Source organism: Chenopodium album, chromosome 21 (genome assembly GCF_948465745.1).
Source record: "Chenopodium album chromosome 21, dcCheAlbu1.1, whole genome shotgun sequence".
NCBI lineage: Eukaryota > Viridiplantae > Streptophyta > Magnoliopsida > Caryophyllales > Amaranthaceae > Chenopodium > Chenopodium album.
The window spans coordinates 32,101,964-32,128,968 of NC_137854.1; the positions used below are offsets into that span (position 1 = coordinate 32,101,964).

The 27,005-nt window shown below is 33.4% G+C and overlaps 1 protein-coding gene across 1 annotated transcript; it reads left to right on the forward strand.

The window, feature by feature from the left end:
- The first annotated feature begins 18,491 nt into the window (after positions 1-18,491).
- Positions 18,492-20,267, forward strand: LOC145602930 (uncharacterized). Its single transcript, XM_081659074.1, has 2 exons — positions 18,492-18,605; positions 19,299-20,267. Exons 1-2 carry the CDS (start codon positions 18,506-18,508, stop codon positions 20,126-20,128), a joined length of 930 nt encoding a protein of 309 aa, XP_081515200.1. The 5' UTR covers positions 18,492-18,505; the 3' UTR covers positions 20,129-20,267.
- The last annotated feature ends 6,738 nt before the right edge of the window (positions 20,268-27,005 follow it).

Sequence of the window (27,005 nt, forward strand, 5' to 3'; positions counted from 1 at the left end):
ATTAAACCCCGTGCAGTGCACGGATGTTGAATAATTAAAATAAAAATATAATTATATAATCGATTAACCCGGTATTAAAACAATAAAACATGTTAGAAAAAGTCTTTACATAATATGTAAATAATGTGCAAGTTGATATTTTAGGAGGTTTACTTTAGATTTTATATAAAATAAAACCTTATTTTTATACACTAATGATTTTTTTAGCAAGTAATTTTGGCGGGAATTTTTTTAATATTACATTGCCAAGTGTCATTTTAGGTTTGCTTTTAGTAGTATGTAATTGATTGATTGATTTTTTGGAGTGGGATTATATTTTACCATCCAAAAATAACTTGCTTTTTAAATTAACCATTTACTTTAATTGTTAATTTAAAATACCACCCACTTTTCGTCAAAAAAGTATTTTAATACTAGCTTAAGGCCGTGCCATGCACGGTGAATCGGTAATTCTAACTTTTGTAAGAAAATTAAATATATCCAACAAATAAAATTTGATAAAACATACAAATCAAATATATATAAATTATAATGTTATAATCATTATTAATAAGTAAAGCAAAAAATTATTTAAAAATGGATTTTTTAGGCTGCACAAACCCGAGAATTTTTTAGGCGAGACTTGGTTTGATCAGGTCTAGTGGTCATATTAGTAAATACTTATTAATAAATGCATTTCTAATAAACATCTATAATCAATCAAAAAAACAAACTAAAATCTCCACTATAACTATTAGTAAAAGTGCAAACATACACAAAATTACAAAATACTATATCCCCTTTTATATCTAAAATATCATTTGTCAAACACAACTTTTATTTTATAGCTATACGCCTATACTATACTCTATAAATCCTTAATTTGTGATAATATGTACGTATAATAGTAAAAATTTTAGAAACAAAATTGTACTTAACTTAAATATATAGTTATATCAAATTGAAATTAAAATAAAATATTAGCTAGTCGAGGTATTTTGAAAAAAAAAAAATTTAAGTGATGTTTTAAAGTAATTTCTATAACATCTATTATATGAGTCAATTTACTATTACTTATTTGCATTGGCAAAATCTAATAATACTCCATTTAAAAAATAATTTAAAAGGAGTTGAAATAATTATTAAGGTAACTATATATAGAATAATTATGAACACCAAATAAAAAGGAATATATGTTTGAAGAGAAGGTATTGTAAATGCGGATTTTTGATATTCTTAATTAGCGGAATGATATCTTCTATTGGCTGGATGATATCCTCTATTGACTAGATGATATCATCTACTAGCTGGATGATATCTTTTATTAGCTATATGATATCTTTTATTGACAAGATTATATTGTAGGAGTTTATAGGTACTACGCAGCGGAAATAACATATATGAATCATATTCAATAAAGTACCTAATCCCAAGAATCGCATGCATAACACACAAGACACATAATCATACCTTTGAAGCGTGAATTCCACGAAACTATTCGACAGGCAAATCAGGGAGAGAATAGAGCCCCAAGCGTTGCTCCTCTACTTAGTCCACGAGATTCGAACGAGTCGTCCACCAATACTAGATTGGTCGAGTGATTGAGGAAAACCGCGATCACCACCTTTTTGGAAAACCGACCACCGCACGAACCACCACCACCACGAGACACCACCGGCGCCTAGGAGGAGGAGAGAGCCGTGAGAGAGGGGAGTATTAGAGGGGTTAGGTTTCGTGTTTGCTAATTCGGTTTTGATCTAAATGATCAGTAAACTTCTCCCTTGCAAACCTAGGCACCTAGTCTATTTAAAATCTCATTATAATTAGACTAGGGCTTGAAGCCCAAAACCCTCTTATAATCCCCATATGGCCGGCCACCTAGAGTGATGAGGCCCATGATGGGCCTCGTCCTCTAATGCTCGATCTAGCCCCTTTGTGTGACCTTATAGGATCCGTCCAATTGGACTTTGGCCTATTTTACTAGTCCAAAGATCGTAAGTACCTCTAGCTATGGCAAAACGACGACCCAAATGTCCGCACTTAATTATCTCCATAATTTGATCCATTTATATATCTAGTAATTGCACACAACGAAGCCATAACTCCTTCAATCTCCCACTTGTTTGAGACAAGGGTGCAATATTCAAATTCCTTAAGTTAATGTATATGTCAATTTGATAATATGATTGCATCACATGTCGAGATCATATTAATCTACAAATCGTTTCTTGAAATCTGAGTTAGAATTACAAAACCAAATGATTACTGAGTAATGCATTTGAACGCGGCCACGTATTTTCTGAATTTTCCCTCTTCAAGCGGCCATGACACATTTCCTAATTTAATAGGTAGACTCTATCCAATCTTGTGGCAACAATCCTCCCACTCAACTTCTGAAATAACCGGGAAACATCCTTTATAATCTCCAGTTACAGGTAGACGTTTGAATGTACCACAATTACAACATCCATTGAATGAAATCAATGTTCCACTCATGTCAAAGGAATCCACTAATATATACGGAAGCTCTATACTTGAACTTCAAAGTAGGTCAATAGTTCGATCATGCATCATTCATGCATATCCAAGTGATTGACCGAGCATCACTATGCCCCTATAGCCCATGAAACTGTGCTATCCAGTCAATCTTACATGCTAGTCCATTCATTGAATTGAAATCATTTATGTCCATTTTAATGATTTCGAACTAGGAACTTAAATAATATATGAATTTTGTTCACCTGTGGGGTATCATTCAAAAGGTCATCAACCTAGTGAGCCCATCAATTCATAATCATTTTGGATATTTTATTTAATTTCAAAACCATAATTAAATAAGAGAAATAATAATTTCTATTTTAAACATAATTCTGCAAATTGATGTATTTTCTTATGTAATATGTTTTCTCAAACATACACAACTTAAATTACATAACTAGCTTCAATCCAAGACTTTTATATGACTTTCATACCTTTGTCTATGGAAGGGGTTTAGTGATTTCTCATTTATAATAAAACTTTGTAGAACGTGACCTTCCGCTGGTCAATGACCTCATAACTGAGGCGATATCTCATATCCATTTGTTTGGATTTGTGATGTGACCCTAGCTCCTTTGTCCTTGGGAAAAGGTGACCCTTTAGTCATATGACATTTTAATCCGAACTTCCTCTAAACTATCCGACTATAGCTTAATACACATATTTTGACATTGAGCATGCAATAGTGCTTTGCTTTGAACTCTTCAAGCTCATTGTACTTCTCCATACTGACCAAATTGTGCATCTAGATCAAAATCTAGAGTCATCTTGCCTGTTTGGAAAAAAAGCTTGCATTTGTAAAAACTTTTAACAACTTGTTTATCTTTAACACCATAAACTAGAAAAAAAATTCCTTTAGCGCTTCTCAAGTACTCAAGGATTTGTTGTTGGTAACTTTCCGTATGCTTATTCTGTATTTGCTTGAAACTTGCTACACATGCACAAGTCATATGTAACAACTTGCTTTGTACATTTCATGACACATGTAATGGCCCCTTTTGCAAAAGCATTAGGTACATTACCTTTACAACTCAACTCTACTAGATTTTAAGGCACTGAGTTTTACTGAGTGTAAAACAATGAGACATGGGAAGAGATCCTCTCTTAGAACCTTGCATCTTGAACTTGTCAAGAACCTTATCAACATAAGTCTCTTGATTAGGTCCAGTTATTCTTCAAGATTCACATTGTGGATTTTTATCCCCAATATGTACTCAACATCTCCTAAGTCTCTCATATATAAACAATCTTTCTAACCATTGCTTGACTTATTCAAGCATTAGTATATCATTTCATATGAAATGTATGTCAACTACATACTAGACTAAGAAGACCAATTATATTGCTCCCACTAAACTTCTTGTCTCTACAAGATTTATTTCGTTCTTCCAAGGTAATCAAACTGTTTGATTTCCTAATAAATATTCCAACTCCCTAATGCTTACTTCAATCCAGAAATGAATTTCTGAAGTTTGCAAAACTTTCTAGGAATTTCTGGATTTCAAAACCCTTAGGTTGTATCATATACATTGCCATCCATCAAGAACATTTCATGAAGGTGATTTTTATCTGCATAACTAGAAATAATCCGAATAGGCTTACATGACTAATAGGTTTGACCCCATTTGTAAGACTGTCATGGACTAGCACATCTTTACAGACATGGAGTCCATTCCGGATTTCTTGGCTTTAGGCCATTTCCTGAGTTGGCACTAGTTCAAAGCTTGCTTGTAGGTGTGGATTCCAACCATTCCAATAAGAAAATTTTAGAATCCACCTTTTACTAGAATTCCAACAAACTGTTTGTTTTAATCCTAAGTAACCTACGATAGGTATGAGCGACAGTAGAATTATTCTCTTCAACTCTTTGTAGCCTTTCATTCTAGTAGGACGATAGAAGTCTCGCTACTTGAATTAGCTTGCTTCGACACATGTTTTGTCAAATTAGCTGATTTCATGCGCCTTCGTCTCTAATGTAGTGTTATCCACATCCATTTGTTTCTCATCTCGAATCTCATTGAGATCTAACTTTACTCCCTTTTGGCTTTGTAGGAAGACATTTCTTTCTATAAAGACACTATCGCGAGCAACAAACATTTTGTTTTTACGCGATTGTAGGAATAATACCTCTGATTTTAGGGTTTATTATGTCATCTTTGTAAACATTTTACATAGATTTCATACTCCCTCAATCCTAGTTAGAAAAGATTACTTTGGAACATTTCCAATCCATAACTCTTATGATATCTTTCTACTACTTTGTTAAGTTTCTGTTCAGTATATTCACAATTGTTGTTGTTCTTATGCATATCCTCAAAACGATATTTGTAAATCATTAAATCTTGGATCGAACCATGGCAAGCAAAGTTTGATTCCTGCTTTATACATAATTAAATTTTAATTGTAATGTTCCTGGATTGTGAACAAATTCAACAATTCCTTTTAGATGATCATTTGTTTTGAGTTAAATATTTATCACAACAATCATATTGTGGTGCTAAATTGTTTATCTCAAACTTGATTTAACATTTCATTTTGGAATTTTTAAACATTTCATTCCAACTTTTATTTCATTAAGTAATTATCGACATAATTACTTAAATCGTTAATAAAAGCAATGAAGGAGTTAAATCCCTTTGCTAAATCTTGAATTTATGGTACACTCACATCATATGTTTGTATTCCAAAAGGTCATTTTTAGCTCTTTTACCCTTTCAACTAAAAGGTAACTTGGTCATTATACCTTATCAAGCATGACTTCTAATTCTTAAGTGATTCATAATCATATAAGATTAAAAGTCCATCCATAACTTTGGATGAGCAAATGGTTTATGTGACCTAACCTTACTTTGTTTATAAGTAAGTTTTACTTTGAATCATCTAAATTTACTTTTGTGATCTACTTATATCAATGTCATAAATAAAACTAACTCATATCTAGCAAAATGAAAACAATTTATTACCTTGGTCATGGATCAACATTTGTCCAAGCCAAGTAAAACCAAATCAGTATTCAAAACAAGAAAACCGAAATATTGTCTCATCAAAAAACTGGAAATTGTTCTAAATGTCATGATCAACTAATCAGAAAATAAAACTATGAAGCTATCTGGCCACTCAAAACTTCTAGTGCACCTTCAAGCTCCATCTCCATACTAGCTTCACTTGTTTGCAGTTCCTGCGGAACATCACAATGTTAAGCACTGCAACTTGGTATCACATACCTTAGTGAAAGTTAAAAAATGTTCATATAGTATTAGGTAACTCTTACCTTATTACTTATCGTAGTGGGAACATCCTTGTTCAAGCACTGGCTTATTCTTCTTTCAGGTAATCCTCTACATGATTCTTGAGTAAATCAACTAGTTTGACTGCAGAATCTTCATCATCTTGACAAAGTTTCTCGAGGTCAAAACCATCATGTAGAGAATGCAAAATTATATCATGAACATGTTGATCTTTATATGGTCTCCCTAACATACTCATGCGGTCAAATAGATCAACCATCGTATCCACATGAATCTGTACTGACTGGCCTGACAAGAGTTTTCTTGAAATTATCTCACCATTGAGCCTGTAGGTTTCAAACCTAATACTTCCAGTCCAGGAGTCGTCATTCTTGGGAACCATATTAATGATTTCCATGACGTTTCCATCCATTTCTCCATTAACATGGGAATTCAGAATTCCATAGCAAACATTACGTAAGCACTTGAATAAGAGATAAAGTTCATAGTCCATGAATCTTCTAGCCCAATCCTCTGTGATAGAGGACAACATCACATGTGCGACTCTCATAGAATCTGAAACATTTCTCAAATGCTTCTCAGGAGTCATGCTTGGACTAGATCTACCCTCGATTGGTAAGTCTAAATGAGAATCAAGATTTTCGTTCCTTAAAACACTTCTAAGTTCGCTTTCCCAATCGTTGAAGTTAAGAATATTAAGCCTTGTTGTCATCGTTGGTGGTAAAGAATTATAGTCATCATTGTTACGGCTACCCATCTATGTCAAAATAAGGCAAAGTTTAATAAGTATGTTTAATAAAATTAAAGTACCATAAAACGCATTCATTTGGTAACTTTAAACACTTTATTCAATAATTAAATGATCCCAATTGAATTTTAAGTGATTCCAAGACCCTTTATTCGTGCAATAATTGACCGGACTTTGGCCCTGCCATCAACCATTACATTTTCAAGGTGAGTAAACTCTTTACTGATTACAACTCTTGTAACTCTTGGTTGAATAATTAACCATCACATGTTTAATTATTACCCTTAGCTTCAAGGTTCTAAAATTTATCTTTAGGTAACCTTGTTGAGTATAACCAATTAAAAGTGTAGAAATTGTCCTACCCCCACTCCCCAATGAAAAATATGATGCCCAGCTTTGGCATGACCCATCATAAATGTCAAAGGTTTCATCGGGTTTTTAATTGGAAAAGCTGCCTCAATAATACTGGGATCTAGATTTATTATGTTGTGATTATTTAGTGAACTCTAGCGCATCATCAATCAACATAAATAAACCTAAACATGCATGATCAACTAATGCAATAAAATAAACATGACGTAGTATGGCCCCTTAGTCCTAAGAAAACTAGAAATGAAAAATGCTCCCACTTGAATCATCATGGATCTTCATCCACCTTGCTCCTTTGGGCCTTCACTTCATGGGCTTCTTTTGGGCTAACACCATTTAAATAACTATTCTATTTACATTAAATAAAAGTTATAAAATACTTAACGGTACGCAGACCGTATTTAGATTACAAAAATACATCACGATACGCAGATCGTATTTAAGAATCCATGGGCCATACTAGTCTATATATAGCAACATAATATCATATATTAGAAAAGTGCCATATAATAAATCACTCAACATGCTTGTCTAAAGTACAACATCGAATGTTCATAATAAAGTCAACGCATTTCCTAAAATATCTTATATTTTAATCATAATTGAATAATATCATATATTATTCATGACGGTTCATAAAATATCATATATTTAATTTAGTCATGAGATAGAATCAGATCATGTTTTAATCTAGAAAGATAAATCATATTTAATCTTCCATGATTATCCTAACTAATTTAAGATCTTAGAGATTCTATCCTAATTACTAGCCAATCAAATAATTTTAAAATCAATTACATCCTAATCTAATTATGGGATAATCACATTATTTAAATCAATTATTATCCTTTTGGAATATGCTCAGAATATCCTCATTAATCTTATCCATAATTAACCACTTTAATTTATGATAATTACCAAATTAACAACTTAAATATGGATAATATCAAATATAACAACTTTTGAATATTTGATTTTATCCTAAAATAAAAGATTTTATCCAAATAAAACCAATTTTATCTTTTAAAATAAAAGATCATATTTTGAAAATATTTTAACTTATCCAAAATAAAACCGATTTTATCCCAAAATAATTCATAATTATCTTGAAATAAATTTTTTTTTTTAAAACAGATTTTTTTTTTTTTTTAAAATACCTCGACCACCAACGCCGGCCACCGTGGTTGGCTAGCCGAAGCTAGCCACAGTGGCTGGCTGCCGTGACAGCAGCCACTGCCGCAAGGGCAGCAGCGTGGCAACTACTACTACTGGGGCTGTAGGCCACCGTGTGTGGCCAGCCGAGGCTAGCCACGGTGGCTGGCTGCCTTGCAGCAGCCACTGCAGCGCAAGGCAGCAACACCCCGGAGCTGGCAGCCACGGCAGCAGCCGTGCAACGGTTGCACGCTGCTGCCCATGGCCACCCTAGACCACCGCCCTCCCTTTCCCTCCCTCTTGGACCGCCACCTGGTCGGCAGCCGCCGCGGTTGCGCCACCAAGCCGCGGTTACCGACCTTAAATAATTATTTTTTTTGTGTTTTTTTTTAATTAAAATAACACTTATCATAATTAAATCAAATCAGTCCATAAGATTAAAATTAAATCACATTCAACTTAAAATTGGGGTTCATCATAAAATTAATCCCAATTTAATTCTAACTTTTAAAATTAAATCTATGATCATACATAAAACATTTTTATGCATAAATCAATTCAATTAAAATTATGAAACATAAAACAAATCGAATTAAATCAAAATCAAGCACAAAAATCCTATTTTAGGGCTATAAATTTCAAAATTATTCGAAAATTAGGGTTAGGGGTTCGAAATTTTCGAACATATTAGGGCATAAAATCAGTCCTCTTTATGGATATTTGAGCATAATTAAATCACATTTAATCGATTCCAAAAGTTTAATCACATTAAATATAATAAATGAACCATTATTTAATTAATTTCTCCCTCTTAATTGATTATAAAATTAACGTGGACATCAAATAATCGTATTATTATGATCTAGCGCGTTCATGCAAGAGGCTAACTGATACCACTGTAGGAGTTTATAAGTATTACGCAGCGGAAATAACATATATGAATCATATTCAATAAAATACCTAATCCCAAGAATCGCATGCATAACACACAAGACTCATAATCATACCTTTGAAGCGTGAATTCCACGAAGCTATTTGACAGGCAAATCAGGGAGAGAATAGAGCCCCAAGTGTTGCTCCTCTACTTAGTCCACGAGATTCGAATGAGCCGTCCACCAACACTAGATTGGTCGAGTGATTGAGGAAAACCGCGATCACCACCTTTTTGGATAACCGACCACCGCACGAACCACCACCACCACGAGACACCACCGGCGCCTAGGAGGAGAGAGAGTCGTGAGAGAGGGGAGTATGAGAGGGATTAGGTTTCGTGTTTGCTAATTCGGGTTTGATCTAAATGATCAGTAAACTTCTCCCTTGCAAACCTAGGCACCTAGTCTATTTATAATCTCATTATAATTAGACTAGGGCTTGAAGCCCAAAACCCTCTTATAATCCCCATATGGCCGGCCACCTAGAGTGATGAGGCCCATGATGGGCCTCGTCCTCTAATGCTCGATCTAGCCCCTTTGTGTGACCTTATAGGATCCGTACGTCCAATTGGGATTTGGCCTATTTTACTAGTTCAAAGATCGTAAGTACCTCTAGCTATGGCAAAACGATGACCCAAATGTCTGGACTTAATTATCTCCATAATTTGATCCATTTATATATCTAGTAATTGCACACGACGAAGACATAACTCCTTCATATATTTCTACTGGCTTAATGATATCCTTTATTAGGTGGATGATATCCTCTATTGGCTGGATGATATCCTCTACTATCGAGATGATATCCTTTATTGGCTATATAATATCCTTTATTAGCTGGATGATATCCTCTATTAGGTGGATATCATCCAACAAACTAATAAAGGATATCATCCAACCTACAAATGATATCATATAGCCATTAGAGGATATATATAATCCAGCCTATAAAAATATAATCTAGGCAATAGATTATATCATCCAGCTTATAAAAAATATCATAGAACCAATAGAGGATATCATCCAAACTATTAATAATATCATGAAACCTAAATAATAGAAGATATATATATCATCGAACTAATACAGGATATCATGAAACTAATACAGGATATTATATGGACAATGGATGATATCATCTAACTTAGAGGATATCATACAACTTATAAAGAATATCATCCAACTTATTATAGATAATATAATCAAGAAAATAAAATTTATTTTATAAAAATAATTAAAAGGTCAACACTGGTGGAATCACCATTAAAGGTCTTGTACTAAGCTCATTGATATAACATAACATACTCATTTCTCAACCAAAATACATGCATTTGTTATCATAACGCTCACAAATCAACATATAATCATACAGAACAATCAATTGCGACAATTATACATCACACAAAAAAAGCCTGAAATTGATTTTTTTTTTTTTAGCTATTTTCGAAAAATCCAAGAATCTCAATCAATTATCAAGCCAATTCAAGCATAAATCATGAACAAATATAATGAACAATATTTATTTTTACTATCTTTACCATCCTCTTCAAATCTTCAATTCAAGCATGAATTATGAACAAATAAAATAAAGTAATTTAGCAGGAAGATGAGAAGAGAGAAAATAGGGTGGGTCAAAGGTGAGGGAGGAGAGAGAAAGTGAAGTAGGATTGAGTGGGAGTATTGTTGGTGGTGGTAAGTAGAAATGAGGATGTGAGAAGTTTGTAATATCTTACAAAAAAAATAGTAGAAAATAGTTTGTGATATTTGAATTGGCACAAAGATGATATAAAAGATTTAGAATGATATTATTATATAATCAAATATTAACAAAAAAAGAGTTTAAAAATTTGGTTAAAAAAATTATATTAACAAAAAAAAATGGTTAAAAAGGGAAGGAGAGTTTTGGAAGGAAAAAACTGCACCTGGATATGACACGTGTCACTCCCAATATCTATTTTAATATTAAGTTAATTATTGATAGTTGTTTAAAAAAAAAAAAAAATTATTGATAGACTATGTTTCTTGGAATAAGTGAAGAATTTATTTAAAAAATGAAGTTTTTACAAAGCACAATACTCTCCAGCCAAACATTAGACTCACAAGACGTGAGCAACATTTGTACAATTGTTTGTGAGAGAGAAGAAGATGGCGGCTGCTAGGGTTATTCTTTAGCTGATACCGTGATAGAAATGTTGTCACTTGTCAGTGACTATTCTCATTCCTCAAAACAGATTACATACAAGATAACAAGAGTGTTTGAGGGTAATAGAGTAATTAGCTAAAATAATTACAAAATATAAATATACACTAATACAAGATACAATAACTTTTGTATACATCCGGTGTACAGTAATTTACTGTACATCGGGGGTCACTTTTTATCAAATTTAGGGTCACTTTTACAATTTTTTGGGTAACTTTTATCAATAAAGTATAAATACTTTGTAACATTTGTTTATGTGAGGGTAACATTTATCCATATTAGGATAACTTTTGCTTATTTTAGGGGTAACTTTATAACGGATGTACAATATTTATTGTACATCCGATTTATTTAAAAGTTTGTGTACACGCTATACACTCTAACAGTGAGCAACTGAAAAAAGGGAATCCAAGCCATAAGGAATGGGAAGAAAAGACCACTATAAGAAATGAGCTAAAAATTCAATAACGGAAATAATCCATCAGTAATTCTATTAAAAACCATTAGTATTAGGCCATCACTGTTCAACTTGCCGTGAAAACTAAAATTACCGATAGATTGGTCATCAATAATTGTCATATTGATAGTTTAAACCATCATCAATATTGTGACTTTTTCGATGGCCATGGCCATCATTAAATAAAAAAAATAAATAAAACCCTTCTCCACCACCGTACAATCACCACCCTTACCCATGCCTTCCCACCCATACCTAAATCACATACTCCACGCGCCCCACACCACCACCGTCGCACATCATCGCAAAAAAAAAAAAAAAAAAAAAAAAAAAAAAAAACCAAAAACCATGAAAAATTAGAAATTAGCTTAGAAAAATCATGAAAATAAAAACATAGATTTTTCTATACAATTTTTTTTGGTGTTTAGAGAGCCACAAGGATGGGGTGAGAATCAATCCGAGGATCTCCTCGAAACCGGGGGTGAGATTTTTCTATACAATTATTGCACAACAATTAGCCAATTACACGTATAGAAAAAAGTCCGAAATTTCATAAACAATTAATTATAGAATTATAAACTACATTAACAATAATGTCAAAATTACTAAAAATTAGAAAATTCTAAAAATAAACCTAGGTTTATTTTTAATCTAAATTAAAATCAAATCTAAAATACAAAAAACCTTACTCCCTCCGTCCCTAAATTACATTCTACTTTGGAAATTTACACCGGAATTAAGGAAGGGAAGAATAAGACAAATAACAATAATTAGATAATGCAATGGGAAATAATACAAAGATAGATTAGTTATTATTCATGACAGGTCATCAATCCTTTGCAAAAAAAAAAAAAAAAAAAAAAAAAAAAAAGAACCAATCACATGCTCCTAATTAAAAATTTTTAACCAATCATATTCATTGTAATTTGGCACTAGGATTATGAGTGAGATTAGGTAAGGATGAGTGAGAAAGCATTAAATATAAAACAGAAAAAGAGACTTAATTTACTAAAAAAAACTTACCAAAAATAGAAAGGATGAATGTAATTTTGAAATACCAAAAATAGAAAAGACAAATGTAATTTAAGGATGGAGGGAGTAACATTTATTAGGAAACAAATTTTGCACAAAATTGAAGGATGGACGTTTTTTAGAGTTGTGGTAAAAAATTAGTTAGAATAAAAATCTACATTTTTTTATATAGCGCGTTTTTTATGCATTCGGTCACACTGTATGTATGCTTGTAAGAAAAAATAAAGTAACCCCTATAACATTGACTAAGTAACCCCCTGTAGTACTGACCAAATAACTCTCTGTAACACTAACCGAGTAACCCCTAAACACGGAACGATTCAATTAGTGTGTAGCCGCCACTACAACAGTGACAAAGTAGCGCCCTTATAACACTAACCGATTGAGTAGCCCTTATATAACACTAACAAAATAACCCCAATGATCGCCAGTTGCCACACTAGATAGCCAGACACTTATAAAAATTTGTGTTTACTACTCCCTCCATCCCTTAATAGAAAGCCTCTTTCTAGCATTTATTACTCACATAATAAAGAGAAAAATGCTTATAATTTAGGGACGGTAGGAGTATTACGTAAATAATAGATTTATATTATTCTTTATTTCTTTTTTTTTTTCTTCTAATTATTCTTTATATTGGAGTACGTAACAGGAAACGACAAATGATCGACATTGATTAAAGTGTTTTTTTTTTTTTTTTTTTTTTTTTTTTTTTTTTTTTTTTTTGGGGTATCTTTTGAGGAAATAAAGATCGACATTGATTAAAGTAGTGACCCATATTTTTGAACAAGAGCAATATTATATAATACATTTATCTTACTCCCTCCGTATTTAATAAGTGTTATATTTTGACTTTTTTCACTACTTATATACTACGTAATAGTTTTGACTTGATTAATCTACCAATATATAAAAAAAAAAACAAATGTTATTGTAATAAATTGTTAGATTCGTTATAATATATATTTTTTCATAATATCAATTTCCTATAATTTTACTAATATTTAATTACATAAATTAATGGTCAAACTTGTGCCTTGACATGCATATTTGATCAAACTGTAACACTTATTAAAATACGGAGGGAGTATCATTTATTAACATTAAGTAATTGCAATCATGGACAATGCAACTTTATATAATAAAGGATAAGCATTATTAGATTGCAAGATCACCAAAACCATTAGCTTATTTAGATGAAAAACTCGAGAATGACTCAAAAAGTTTCTTTTTATTACAAATATACATGATAAAAGTCTATTATGATGTCTTCATGCTAAAAATGTAACTCAAAAGCTTATTTTGTGTATCCAAATTTCAACTATGGCGGCCTGTTTGATTTCTTCTTTTAACGTTTGCTCAAATTCTCTCTTTGCTTCCTTCATTTAAAAAATGGCTATTGCTTGTATTATATCTTTAATTTTGGGTGAGTGGGTAGACAGCAATAATCAAGTGCTTAATGACTAGTTAATATAAGTAGTTAGTACTTAAAGTTTTACTCAGTCAAAGCCTACTTATATACTTTATCTAAATTTCAAAAATATCTTAGTAGTAATTAGGGTAATACACTAATACAAAAGCTTTCTTATTATTCCTGCCAAAAAACAAAAATGCTTTCTTATTATAGTAGCATATATAAAAGTAATAACATTGGTTCATAATGTTTATAATACCAACTTATCCTGACATTTTGCTCATTCTCTCTTACTTTATCCATCTGCAGATCACGATCATATTATTTGGTATACATGTTAGGGTTTGTTCACATTTACTTAATTTCAGTTCAATTCAGCTCTAATCAGTTCAATTCAGTTCAGTTTAGCTCTAATCAGTTCAGTTCAGTGCAGCTCCTAATTTCCTTCTCTCATAAAATATTCATTTCAGCTCAAATCACTTCAGTTCAGTTCAGTTCAGCTCCAATCAGTTCAGTTCATTTCAGTTCAGCTCAATTTAGTAATTGTGAACAGACCCTTAGCTTCTCTTCATTCTTTAATTCAATTTATGCAGATCAAGATCATATTATTTACTTTATCCTCACATTTCTCTAATTCTATTCACTCTTCACTTTTTAATTATGATTGTAAACTTAATAAATACTCCTTATGTCCCTTATTTTTTTGCCTCAACTTCCTTTTTATTAGTCTGTTTCTCTATTTTTACCCATTCTTTTTTTACACATATGGTATCACAACTTTTCTCTCACAACCACGCCATTAACACCACCGCTCTTCTTTCTCATCATTGTTTTCCAACCGAAAATTAATAAAGTAACGATATCCTCATGGGGAAACAAATAAGGGAAGGAGAGTTAAAAATCAGATATAACACCCAATATATAGAGAGATTTCTATGAACCTACAAAAAATGTTTTTGTGAGGGAAACAACCTTATATCTTCCAAGTAATCTAATAAGTTGGTGTTTTTATAAGAATGTCTTTTTCACGTCAGTAATTCAGTATACTAAAATTAAGGGCAACAACAAGTTGGCATATCATGATTTATGAACGTAACATTTGTTAACTTTGGGTAATTAACCACTAGTATATTAACTACATTTTAATACATTGCGTTAGTTATCAAAATGTTAGAATATTATTTAATTTAGACACTACTTAGTTTTATATCCTGTCACTTTTGGGAAATTATTGGTGCCTATCAAAAATTCAAAATCCAACTTTTCTTAGATTGTGCCCGTGCACTAAAATATGATATCTGATAATTAAGATTATAAATTACAGTATCAAATTTAGGAAATGATCTTGAATTTAATTTTCTAACTTTAAAATTTTTAAAACATTATTCACACAAAATTTTTTTGAAACACCATTATACACACAATTTTGGCATGAAATTAATAATTTACCTATTATATGAAAAAAAAATACAGCTTAAAAAGTTTATTTTTCCTAAAAAAAATAAAACACTTTTAAAATTTATTTTTGATTCATTAGTGTTTCTGTGCGGCTGGCCGGCTGGTCACACTGTGTGGCCGTTTATAAAAAAAATGAAGTAAGGTCTTGTTCACTTTACCTTGCAAAAATAATATTAAGTGTAAATAATTCCAGTTCAGTAAAAAGAATTTCAATTCAGTAAAAATAAGTTCAGTTCAGTAAGAATAATTTCAGTCCAGTTAAAATAAGTTTAGTTTAGTAAAATTCAGTTTTTATTAAGAAGAATTATAATAGAAATTCAGTAAATATATTTTCAGTTCAACAAAAATAATTTCAGCTCAGTCTAATTAATTTCAGTTCTTTAAAGATAATTTAAGTTCAGCAGAAATAATCTCAGTTCAGTGAAAATAATTTGAAGTGAACAGGGTCTAACTCCCATACATTGACATAGTAACACTTAATATACTTGAGTTTTCCTTAAATCATAAAATAACCCCTATAATGCCCCGTTCTCTTCACCTTATTTTTTGCTGAACTGAAATTATTTTAACTGAAACAAAATTATATTTGTTGAACTTAGGGCCTGTTCACATTTACTTTAATTTCAGTTTAGTTCAGTTAAGTTCAGCTCCAATCAGTTCAGTTCAGTTCAGTTCAGTTCAGTTATTAATTTACTTCTCTCATAAAATATAATTAGTTCAGTTTAGTTAGTTTAGTTCTATTCAACTCCAATCAGTTCAGTTCAGTTCAGCTCCAATCAGTTCAGCTCAGTTCAGTAAATGTGAACAGGTCCTTAAATTATATAAACAAAACTTAAATTAATTTTACTGATCTGAAATTTTTTTTTACTGATTTTCTATTATAATTCTTCTTTAAAAAAAATTGAATTTTAAGGAACTGAACTTATTTTTACTGAACTGAAATTAATTTTACTGAACTGAATTTATTTTTACTGAACTGAAATTATTTTTACTGAACTGAAATTATTTTTACTTAATAATATTTTTTTTAAGGTAAAGAGAACAGAGCCTAACACCAACAACTGATTAACTCCTATAACATATATAGACAGAGTAATCCTATAGCTATAACACTGTAAAAGTTAGTGTTAGTTATTTGTCATGCCTAAGATATCTTGATTGAATTTTCTTTTGTTTTTGTTCTTGTCATATTTTGCTCTTTTCTTACTTTTCATCCTACCTTTTTTTTTTTTTTTTTATTTCTACTACACGTCCACTAATTTGTTCTTTTAGAGTTATATGTATATATCTTTTTTAATGTGGAATTAAGTTGAGAGATCATGAAATTACGCGCATATCGGTGTAATTAATGTTAATTCTTTCTTAATATATTTTTTTTAACTTTTACTCGTAATACATTAGGGCTATGTTTATTCAATACTCCGTATCATTTTCTTTAATTTAAATTTCCTTACTTTATTAATTGTGAATATTTTATTCACTTACTTTAAGATAAAAAATGATTGTACTGTAATTTTTATATTTTCTGGCTCGCATTCAATCTTTTCTGATCTCATGCTAAGATATAATTGAATTTTACTTTTCAGAGTAGCCTTTTTTCCCTGTGTGATCATTGATCTTAATTTTTTTTTTTTCCTCATGTTTATCTTGATCTGGGTTGCCTTTATACTCGTTTTTTTTTATTTTTTTTTATTACTCCGTATTATCCGTTTTTAACACATGATAAGGTCAACCTGGCCTAGCGCTGCTGAAAATTCCTATCACAAGCAAGCTGGCAATGCCCTAGAGGAGTAGGGGGAGGGATTTGTTGCTCATGACCATCGAACCTCGTACCTTGAGGATGCATAAATACATATATACACATAGGGCCTGTTCATATTTACTGAATTGAGCTGAACTGAACTGAACTGATTGGAACTGAACTGAACTGAACTGAACTAAACTGATTGGAACTGAACTGAACTGAATTGAGCTGAAATGAATATTTTATGTGAGAGAGAAATTAAGAGCTAAACTGAACTGAACTGCACTGAACTGACTGAAACTGAACTGAACTGAACTGAACTGATTAGAGCTGAACTGAACTGAACTGAACTGAAATTAAGTAAATGTGAACAGGCCCATAATCTAAGCTACCTTTTCTTATCATCCCACATATTTACTTTGTCCTTCTTTTCTTACTCCATAAATATGCTACAAGTTTTAATATCTTACCAACTGCTACCAAAATCAGACATTTTTCCAAGGTTTTTCTCCATGTTAAAATAACAAAAATTTACGGTTAATGAATTCATTCATTGTTACTATGATGTCTCCAACTTATACTTTTTAACTTACCATACATGTTTTTGATAAAACGTTTGTAAAATCAATCATGATGTGCTTAAACCATAAGTTTAAATTTTTGTTGAGTTAGTCTAAAATTACAATATTATATGAAGAGTTAACATAACACAGTCTTGGCCTTTTTTTTAAAAAAAAAGTATATCTTGCTTAATTTTTAAAAATTGATAAGGAAGAATCCTGATTAAACCTCAACCCTCACGGTATTTTTTAGTCCAGTATTTACTGACCATATCTCTAAAATAAATTTGAGATTAAGAATTTATTAAGTGAGTCAACACATTAATGGTAGATAAAACTTTTAATAACAGGTGCGATTCAAACTCGTGTTTTACAAAATTTCATTCACCTTCAAAAGTATTTAGCATAATACAAATAATCAATAAAATAGCTATGAAGTATTTAGTAGCTTTTCATTTCTCTACCTACCAAGATAACATTTTTTTGTTATATATTGGCAATAACATATCTACACGACAAAATCTGGTTTATTATTATTGACCCTTGTGAAGCAATACTCGTATAAATTTCAAAGTGTGGCCCCAACTTTGGGGCATAAACTATCTATAAATAGGGTTTTAGTTCACTCCATTGTTTTATAATTTCAAACAATTTTACTTGCAATTTCAAAGATGGCCTCATCAATGCCCTTTGTTGTTTTTTGCCTTCTTTTTGCTTCTTTTCTTTTTATTTCTTCCGAGGTTTCTGCTCGTGAGCTAGCTGAGACTACTCGTAAGTTGTTGTCTTTCACTTATCTTTAAAGTTATTCAAAAACATTAAATTCTCCATTTGGATTTAGTTGTCTAGTTAAAAGTTAGATTACATACTCAGCTCTAAGACAAAGTAGGCGACATTGCGTATGCAAATTATTTTATACGTCTTTATGTCCAATAAGCTTTCTACTGTACTAAATCATAGGGAAAAAGTGAACTATATATTTAATGCGTCATCTTTCATTTATTATTAATTCTGTCTTTTTTTTTTTTTTTTTTTTTTTTTTTTTTTTTTTTTTTTTTTTTGAAATGCAATATATCATTCATGCATTTCTCTTCCTGAGCTTCATGTTGTGTGACGAATTAATGGATGCAAAAAAAATCTCTCACTCATGTAAATATTAAATTTACGCTTTGTTTGGATAGCAAAGAAGGAAGGAAAAGAAAGGAAGGGAAAATGGAGGAAGGGAAGGGAAAAGAAAGGGAGAGGGGGGTGAGCTCCATTTTTCCTCCAAATCTCTCCACTTTTTCCCTCTCCTTCCCCTTCCTTCCCCCAATCTATAACCCAAACAAGCTAAGAGAATTTGTCTCCCTCCATTTCTCTTCTCTTCTTTTCCTTCCATTTCTTCCTATCCAAACGAAGTGTTAAGCATGCATTGATTTGTGTTTAATTATGTTTCTTATTTACTTCGTATTTCATGTGTGCGCGCAGAAGTAAAATCTACAGATGGGTATCATGGAGGACACGGTCATGGTCATGGCCATGGTCACGGGCCTATAGAAGATGAGAAAGAAGTTAACACTGAAGGTTATGGTTATCACCATGGTCATCATGATCACGGTCATCATGGTCATGGTCTCCCAGGGAAGGAAGAAGTTAACCCTGAAGGCTATGGTCATGGTCATGGCCACGGACATGGTCACGGTCATGGTCTCTTAGAGAATGAAGAAGTTAATCCTGAAGGTTATGGTCATGGTCATGGTCACGACCACGGACATGGTCACGGTCATGGTCTCTTAGAGAGTGAAGAAGCTAACCCTGAAGGTTATGGTCATGGTCACAGTCACGGACATGGTCACGGTCACGGTCTTTTAGAGAATGAAGAAGTTAACCCTGAAGGATATGGATATCATCATGGTCACGGGCATGGCCATGGTCATGGTCTCCTGGAGAAGGAAGAGGTTAACCCTGAAGGTTATGGATATCATCATGATCACGGTCATCACGGTTACGGTCATGGTGGTCATGGTCTCTCAGAGAAGGATGATGTTAACCCTGAAGGTTATGGTCATGGTCATGGCCATGGCCATGGTCACGGTCACGGTCTTTTAGAGAAGGATGAAGTTAACCCTGAAGGTTACGGATATCATCATGGTCATGGCCATGGACATGGTCATTATCAGCCAAAGAAAGAGGAAAGTAATGTGAACCCAGAGGGCTATGGTTATGGCCATGGAGGTTATGGTTACGGTCATGGAGGTCACGGTCACGGTCACGGTCATGGCGGCCACTATCCACCAAAGGAACAAGTCAATAACTAAGATTATTAGTGTTCACTGCCTTATCATGCAATTTGATATCCGTTTGGTAGGTGTTGTGCTTTATGATGGAAAGCATTGCATGCAACATTGTATTAGTAGTGTACTATGGTTGCTATGAAAATAATGCGTGTATAAGTTTTTAATTCTGTAACATCCTAAAATTTTAGCATGAGAGGGAAGAAATGAAGACAACTTGATACATTAGGTGTCTTGGTGATGAAGTTACACTTCTTAATTATATTTCAGTTGTGTATGAGTTACGTTTGTTGGAATTTTAAGTAATTCAGCTCATTTTATCCCTTATATTTGCTATATATGGTCTAATATTGTACTCTGTATTCTGTCTACCTACTTTCTCACTCCTAAACAGGTACAAATCTTCTATCTCACAAATGGCGTACCATCAAATTAAATGTCCCAATTTCTATTTAGTCAGTAGTTATTTTGTTATCACTTTTCAACTTTCCTTCAATCTTTCATCTTCTTCATCCCATGTTTGCTTCAATTTTGACAATAATATTCACAATATAATAATATCAACGAACAAGGTCAATAATATGGCAATACTTGATTTTTTTTCAGTAATTGCAAAGGGTGTTTGAACTCAAACTTTCCTTCAAACTTCCCTTTTTTTTAATCCCATGTTAATTACAATAATATCTAGCTAGAATATTCATGGTATTAATATCAACAAGCTAGGACATCAAAAATTTAACACAAGATTTTTTTCAGTAATTACAAGAGGTGTCCGGACTCAATAATAAAATCTACACTATATACTCCCTTTGTTTTCTTTTAAATATATACAACACTTTCAGTTTTACAATATTTATATACTTCAATTTGACTAGTTTTGATGATTTATAATTAGCACTGTCAAAACGGTTTGACAGTTCGGTTTCGGTTCGGTTTGAAATCGGTTCGGTAGTTAATCGGGTCGGTTTGGAATCGGTTTAATTGTCTCGCGGGTCGGTTTTGGTTCGGTTTAAATAGTTATCGGTTCGATTCGGTTTCGGTTTATTCTTAAGCGGTGTTAATTCGGTTCGGGTTGTAAACAGTCCGGGTAGTAAACGGTTCGGTGCAGGCGGGTTGCGGTTTGTTAACGGTGCGGTGTAAACGGTTTTTATCCCGGTTCAAACAGTTTCGGGTTGGAAACGGTTTCGGGTTAGAAACAGTTCGGTTCTTTTTTGGTTCAGTTTATAATTGATTCGGATCTTTTCGGTTCAGTTTTTAACTGGTTCGGTTCTTTTTCGGTTCAATTTATAATTGGTTCGGTTCTTCGAAGGTTTAACCACTTTAACGTTATTCATATTGGTTCCATTTCAAGTTTGCTAAATTACGGTTCGGGTCGGTTTTCGGTTTCAAAAAATAAATTGTTTATCGAGTTGTTTGGATTCGGGCAGTTAAATGGCTTTGGTTTGAAATTTGATAGTACTTGCTAACCTTTTTGCGTTCACAAGTTTTAAATAAAGTCGACAAGTCGCGAATCATTTCATATTTAGGCAACATATTATAAGCAAATTCTCATTTATTTTATAAATACATATTATGTTCTGTTTCAAGTTTAGTCATACTGATTTTACTAGTTTATTACGAAGTAGATTATAAGAGTTAGTGTATTAATGTATTATTGTTATACAATTAGGTTATTATATGCTTCTTATTTAATCATTTATATACTACGCATACAATCATAATCATGACTTGATGAGTTCTTGTGGAATGGAAATTTGCAATTTGGTAATTCGATACTTGATTAGTCAACAAGACTGATAATTATGACTCATTTATCATTATATATTTTCATGAAATTATGAAGATATTACAAAGTGCTTTGATTTGTATAATGAAAGAAAACACTAATGACTAATTAACAAGGTCATATTGATTAGTTCAATCGATCATATGTACACATTATTAATACGTGGTATCTAACCATCTCAATATCTCATAGATAAATATTCGTATCATCGTTATTCGTATGTATTAGCACAAAGTTATAGCTCATTAGTGATCTTTTTAAATTAATCTATTTATACATTTTATTAATATATGTTTTTATAATTTTTACGTGTATGAAAATAAAGATATACTAGTACATGTTTTAATACGTGTCTTAGGCACTGATCCCGATCAACTGGGGCAAAAAAATACTAAAGAATTGAGGGAATAATATTTTTGTAGATGAATGTACAACACACAAACACACACGGATCACCACTCTCAACCATAGATTAAAAAATCAACGGTTAGATTCTTTCTCCCACAACACACATGGATCACCATTCTCAACCATAGATTAAAAAAATCAATGGTTAGATTCTTTCTCCCACAACACACATGGATCACCAATCTGAACCATAGATTAAAAAATCAATGGTTAGATTTACATGAAACCACTCTCACCCTTTTGAAACCCTGTCACTCTCACTCTCACTCTCACTTTACCACTCATCCTCACGGCGCCTCTTCTTCTCACGGCTAAGCGCCTCTCCGTTTCATCGCCTCTCCGTCTCACGGCGCCTCTCATTCACGGTGTTTGCTCTGAGTAACTTGACTATCTTTGGTTAATTTTATCAAATCTGGTGTTATGGATGTGCCCTTAATATGTATTTTTTTTTATTTTTTTTTTACCCCCTTCTGTTTGAAGCATTTGAAATTTGCTTAATGTGAATTTGTGTTTCTCAATGTGGCATTTGCAATTGGTCTTTATGTAGTCCTTTTACCCTTTGGAAGTGTGTACCGGCTGAGTCTCCTTTTGCGGATGTGAAGGAAGTTTGGTCTGTAAATCTATGTTGGCAACTTCTCAGGTACTGTGTGGTGCTGAATTAGGTAATTTGTATTTGTTTTCTTATCCTTTCCTACTTAGGATTACTTTTATTATAAATATGGACGAGATAAAGGAAGATTAGAGGTTTAGACCAGTGTTTAATTTATGTGAAGGAGGGAGGGTAAATGTTAAAACTTTTATGTCAAACTTAACTGTGAACCAATGGAAACTATTCGAATGAGGGAGGTTTTGTGCTACTATTATACTTGAATACGGTTTGTAAGTGAAGTTTTGATTACTAACGGTTTGCAAATAGTTCGATTTAGAACCGGTTTGGTTCATAAACGGTTCGGTTTATAACCAGTTCGGTTTACAATCAGTTCGGTTTTTAAATGGTTCGGTGCAAACGGGTAGCAGTTTGCTAACGGTTCGGTGTAATCGGTTTTTTTGCCAGTTTAAACGGTTTCGGGTTGGAATCGGTTTCGGTTTAGATACGGTTCGGTTCCTTTTCGGTTCGGTTTTCATTCAGTTCGGTTTATATTTGGTTCGGTTTGTTAACGGGTTCGGTTCTTAAACGGTTTACCATTACTCGGGTCGATTCAGTTTCGGGTTTACTAAAATACGGTTCGGGTCGGTTTTCGATTCCAAAAAATTCGGTTTTTAATCGGTTCGGTTCTCATTTGGGTCGGTCAGTTTCGGGCAGTTAAACGGTTTCGGTTTGAAATTTGACAGCACTATTTATAATTGATGATGAAAAACCTAGTCATGTCGTGGTGTTTTGTTAGCTTTGTCTCGATTTATTCGTACTTTTTAATATAATATATTTTAATTTTTACATATATATAATTAATAAAAGAGAGGTTAATCGTTGAAATAATGCATTTAATAAATAAGCGTGTAATTTAATGAGTAGCGTTGCACTTAAAGAAAACAGAATAAGTATTTTAAAAAAAAGTTCCTAAACATGCTTAAGTGCCATGTGGCACTCTCCTCAAATAATTGAGGTTTTTTCAAATTGTTTAAAAATGTTGTTAATAGAAATGGAATAGTGGATCTGGACCCGACCCGGATTCGTGGATCCAGCTACGTCTTTCACGGATTTGGGTCTTCAAATTTTGGACTCGACAGATTTGGGTCCTTCTGAAAAAAAATGGATCTAGATCCGGGTCTGGCCCCTAGACCCATATCCAGATCCGTTTACCCATTTTTTAATTTTCCTACTAAAAAAACTAAAATTATTTGTTTCTTTATTAAAAATGTTGATGATGTTAGTAGTGATAAAGATAGCCCATTCAAGAGATCGATTTTGGATGCTCATATTGGAAACATCATCGTTGTTTTTTCACTTGCTCATTTGTAACATCGTACTTTTTTCATTGTTTATAATTTCATTTCAAAATACAAGTGTATAAGTTGGTTACTTTGTGTTTTTAGATTAGTTGTATAAATTTAATTTAGGTTGAACTTAATAACCCCGACGGAAGTTTAAATGCATTTTTTTGAACCAAACATTACATTTTTTGCAAAAAATTAGGCAAAATATATTGGACCCGTTTTGGACCCGGATCCGTTGGACCCGTTGGATCTGGATCTGAGTCTCTATTTTCCAGACTCGACGGATTCGGGTCGCATCTGGATCTTAGATACAAAATCGAATCTGAATCCAGGTCCATCCGGACCCGGTCCAAATCCGACCTGTTGCCATCCCTAGTTGTTAACCACGCTAAGGGCCTGTTCTCTAAAGTTGAAATTTAGTTCAGTTCAGTTTAGTTCAGTTCAGCTGAGTTCAGTTCAGTTCAGCTGAGTTCAGTTCAGTTAAGTTCAGCTCAATTCAGTTCAGTTCCGTTCAATTCAGTTCAGCTCCTAATTTCCTTCTCTTATAAAATATTCATTTCAGTTCAGTTCAATTCAGCTGAGTTCAGTTCAGTTCAGTTCAGCTGAGTTCAGTTCAGTTCAGTTCAGCTGAGTTCAGTCAATGAGAACAGGCCCTAAGTCATAGTCATATCATATATTGCCTCCATTTTTTAAAATTGCGCTATTTTACTTTTTAGAAATTTGCATATATAGTAATTGCACGCTGGTCTTTCTTTCCCCGCTAGCTTTCTCGACCGGAAACCCCCAACCTCCCTCCTTATCTCCATTTCCCGTTTTCTGGCTACCCTTCTCAATCAAAAACCTCCAACCTCCCTAGCTGGGAACCTCTTCCTCCACTCGAAAATCATTTATAATCATCTCTCCCACTCTTGAAAACTCCTCCCCAACCATCGAAAACCCTAGGTGCTTAGGATTTCGGGGTGGTAGGAGGAACGATTTGGGGTTTTTGGCAGTGGAGAGGGGTTTCATTGGTGGTTTCGTAGGGAATGGGAGGGTGTTTCGGGTAGGGCAGGATGGATAGTGAGGCATAGATTTGGTTGGGCCTAAAGATGGGCACGGGTCTTGCCGGCACGGGCGGCACGGACCCGGCGGCCCACCTGTGGGCCAGGGGCCGTGCTGTGAACACAAATATGGGAATCGGCACGGGCAAAACATGAGGCACGGTGGCCGACTCGTGGGTTGGCACGCTGGCACGACACGTGGCACGAGGGCACGGCACGTGGCACGATCGGGCATGGCCCGGCACGACACTCCTAATTTTTTTTATTATATGCAATATTGTTTTTTGCTAAATTAATAAAAAAATTTATATAAACTTAAACATAAATAGATAAATAATTTATGTAACCTTAACTAAAATAAAGTTGTTTAAAACAAAATGTATCAACATTAACATAAACTAATAACATTATTTATATAAAATTAAGTTGTACTAAAAAATATATATATATATATCGTTTTTTGTTTACATTTATTATAAAAAAAAAAGTGGCACGGTTTGGCCTGCGGCCCGGCACGTGGGCCGTGCCGTACCGTGGGCTGGGGTGTGCCAAATTTAGGCACAGCACGGCACGACACGCCCATCACCGTGGCACTGCCCGCGGCGGCACGGCACGGCCCGTTGCCCATCTTTTACTTGGGCCGGTGGGAGAAGGGGAGGCTGACTATGGTTTGGTGATTTTTGGTTTTTTTCTTTTCTTTTTTTTTTTTAAAAAAAAAATAGGGTTTGGCACGTGTTAAATGACTTAATATAATAGGGCATTGAATTTTACACCGGTTAGGGATCGAAGAAAATCAACACCCTTCAAAGTTGAGATTATTTCAAAATCATCCAAATTTGGGATTATTGAAACAAAGTACTCTGTATGATTCTTTTGTAAATAACCACCCCAAAATGTACCCTGTATTGAACTAACCACACGTTTCTTTTGAAATTAAAAAATACCACCCATTAATGTCAAAAACTTTAATTTCACCACCCTTCCACACGAAATTCCTCAAAAATAACAAAAAAATTAAAAATAAATAAAAATTAAAAAAAAAATTCCCTTAATTCTAGCCCCTGGCAGCTCCCCCATCTCCTGCCACCCCACTCACATCAACCACCTGCCGGACCACCATCACCCCAACCAGCCACTATTCCTGCTGACGAACCTCACCAAGCCCAACCCTTGCTTGCGAAACCCCACCTAGCCCCCATGTCGCCGCTTCCACACAAAACCCTACCCATTTCGTCGCTTCCTCACAAAACCCCTACCCATGTCGCTGTTTCTTCACGAAACCCCCACATCGTCGCTTTCTCTGCTCATTCCAAGGTTGCACTCTTTAATTTTTTTTTTTAATTGAATTTTCTGTTTTTCAGGGTTTTGATTTGTTGGTTTGATAAGATTGTTGAATCAATTCAACCAAAAATGGATTTGAAGAATGTACAAAACTTCTTGAGTTTTTAATTGATTACTGAAGAAGAGAGAGAAAGAGGAAGAGAAGGAGATTTAGAGAGCTGTTGATTTCTCTTGAGATATGGATTAACAGTGGTGACGATGGATAGAAGAGGTGAATTGTGGTTGTTGTGAAGGTGGTGGTGAGATTGAGGAGTGGAGGAGATTGTTGGAGCGGGGACGAGGACGGCGAAGGTAAGGAGTGTCGAAAACAGAAATGGGAAAGCGGAGGTGGTGCAAGAGGTGGCAGAGCTGCTGCCTACAGAAAGTGGCAGCGGTGGGTTTGGGTTTTTTT

Excerpts from the sequence above, each read along its gene's own strand:
- LOC145602930 (XM_081659074.1), top strand. The coding sequence starts at position 18,506 with ATGGCCTCATCAATGCCCTTTGTTGTTTTTTGCCTTCTTTTTGCTTCT. Across the intron at positions 18,606-19,298 it reads TGAGCTAGCTGAGACTACTC|AAGTAAAATCTACAGATGGG; the intron begins GTAAGTTGTTGT and ends GTGTGCGCGCAG.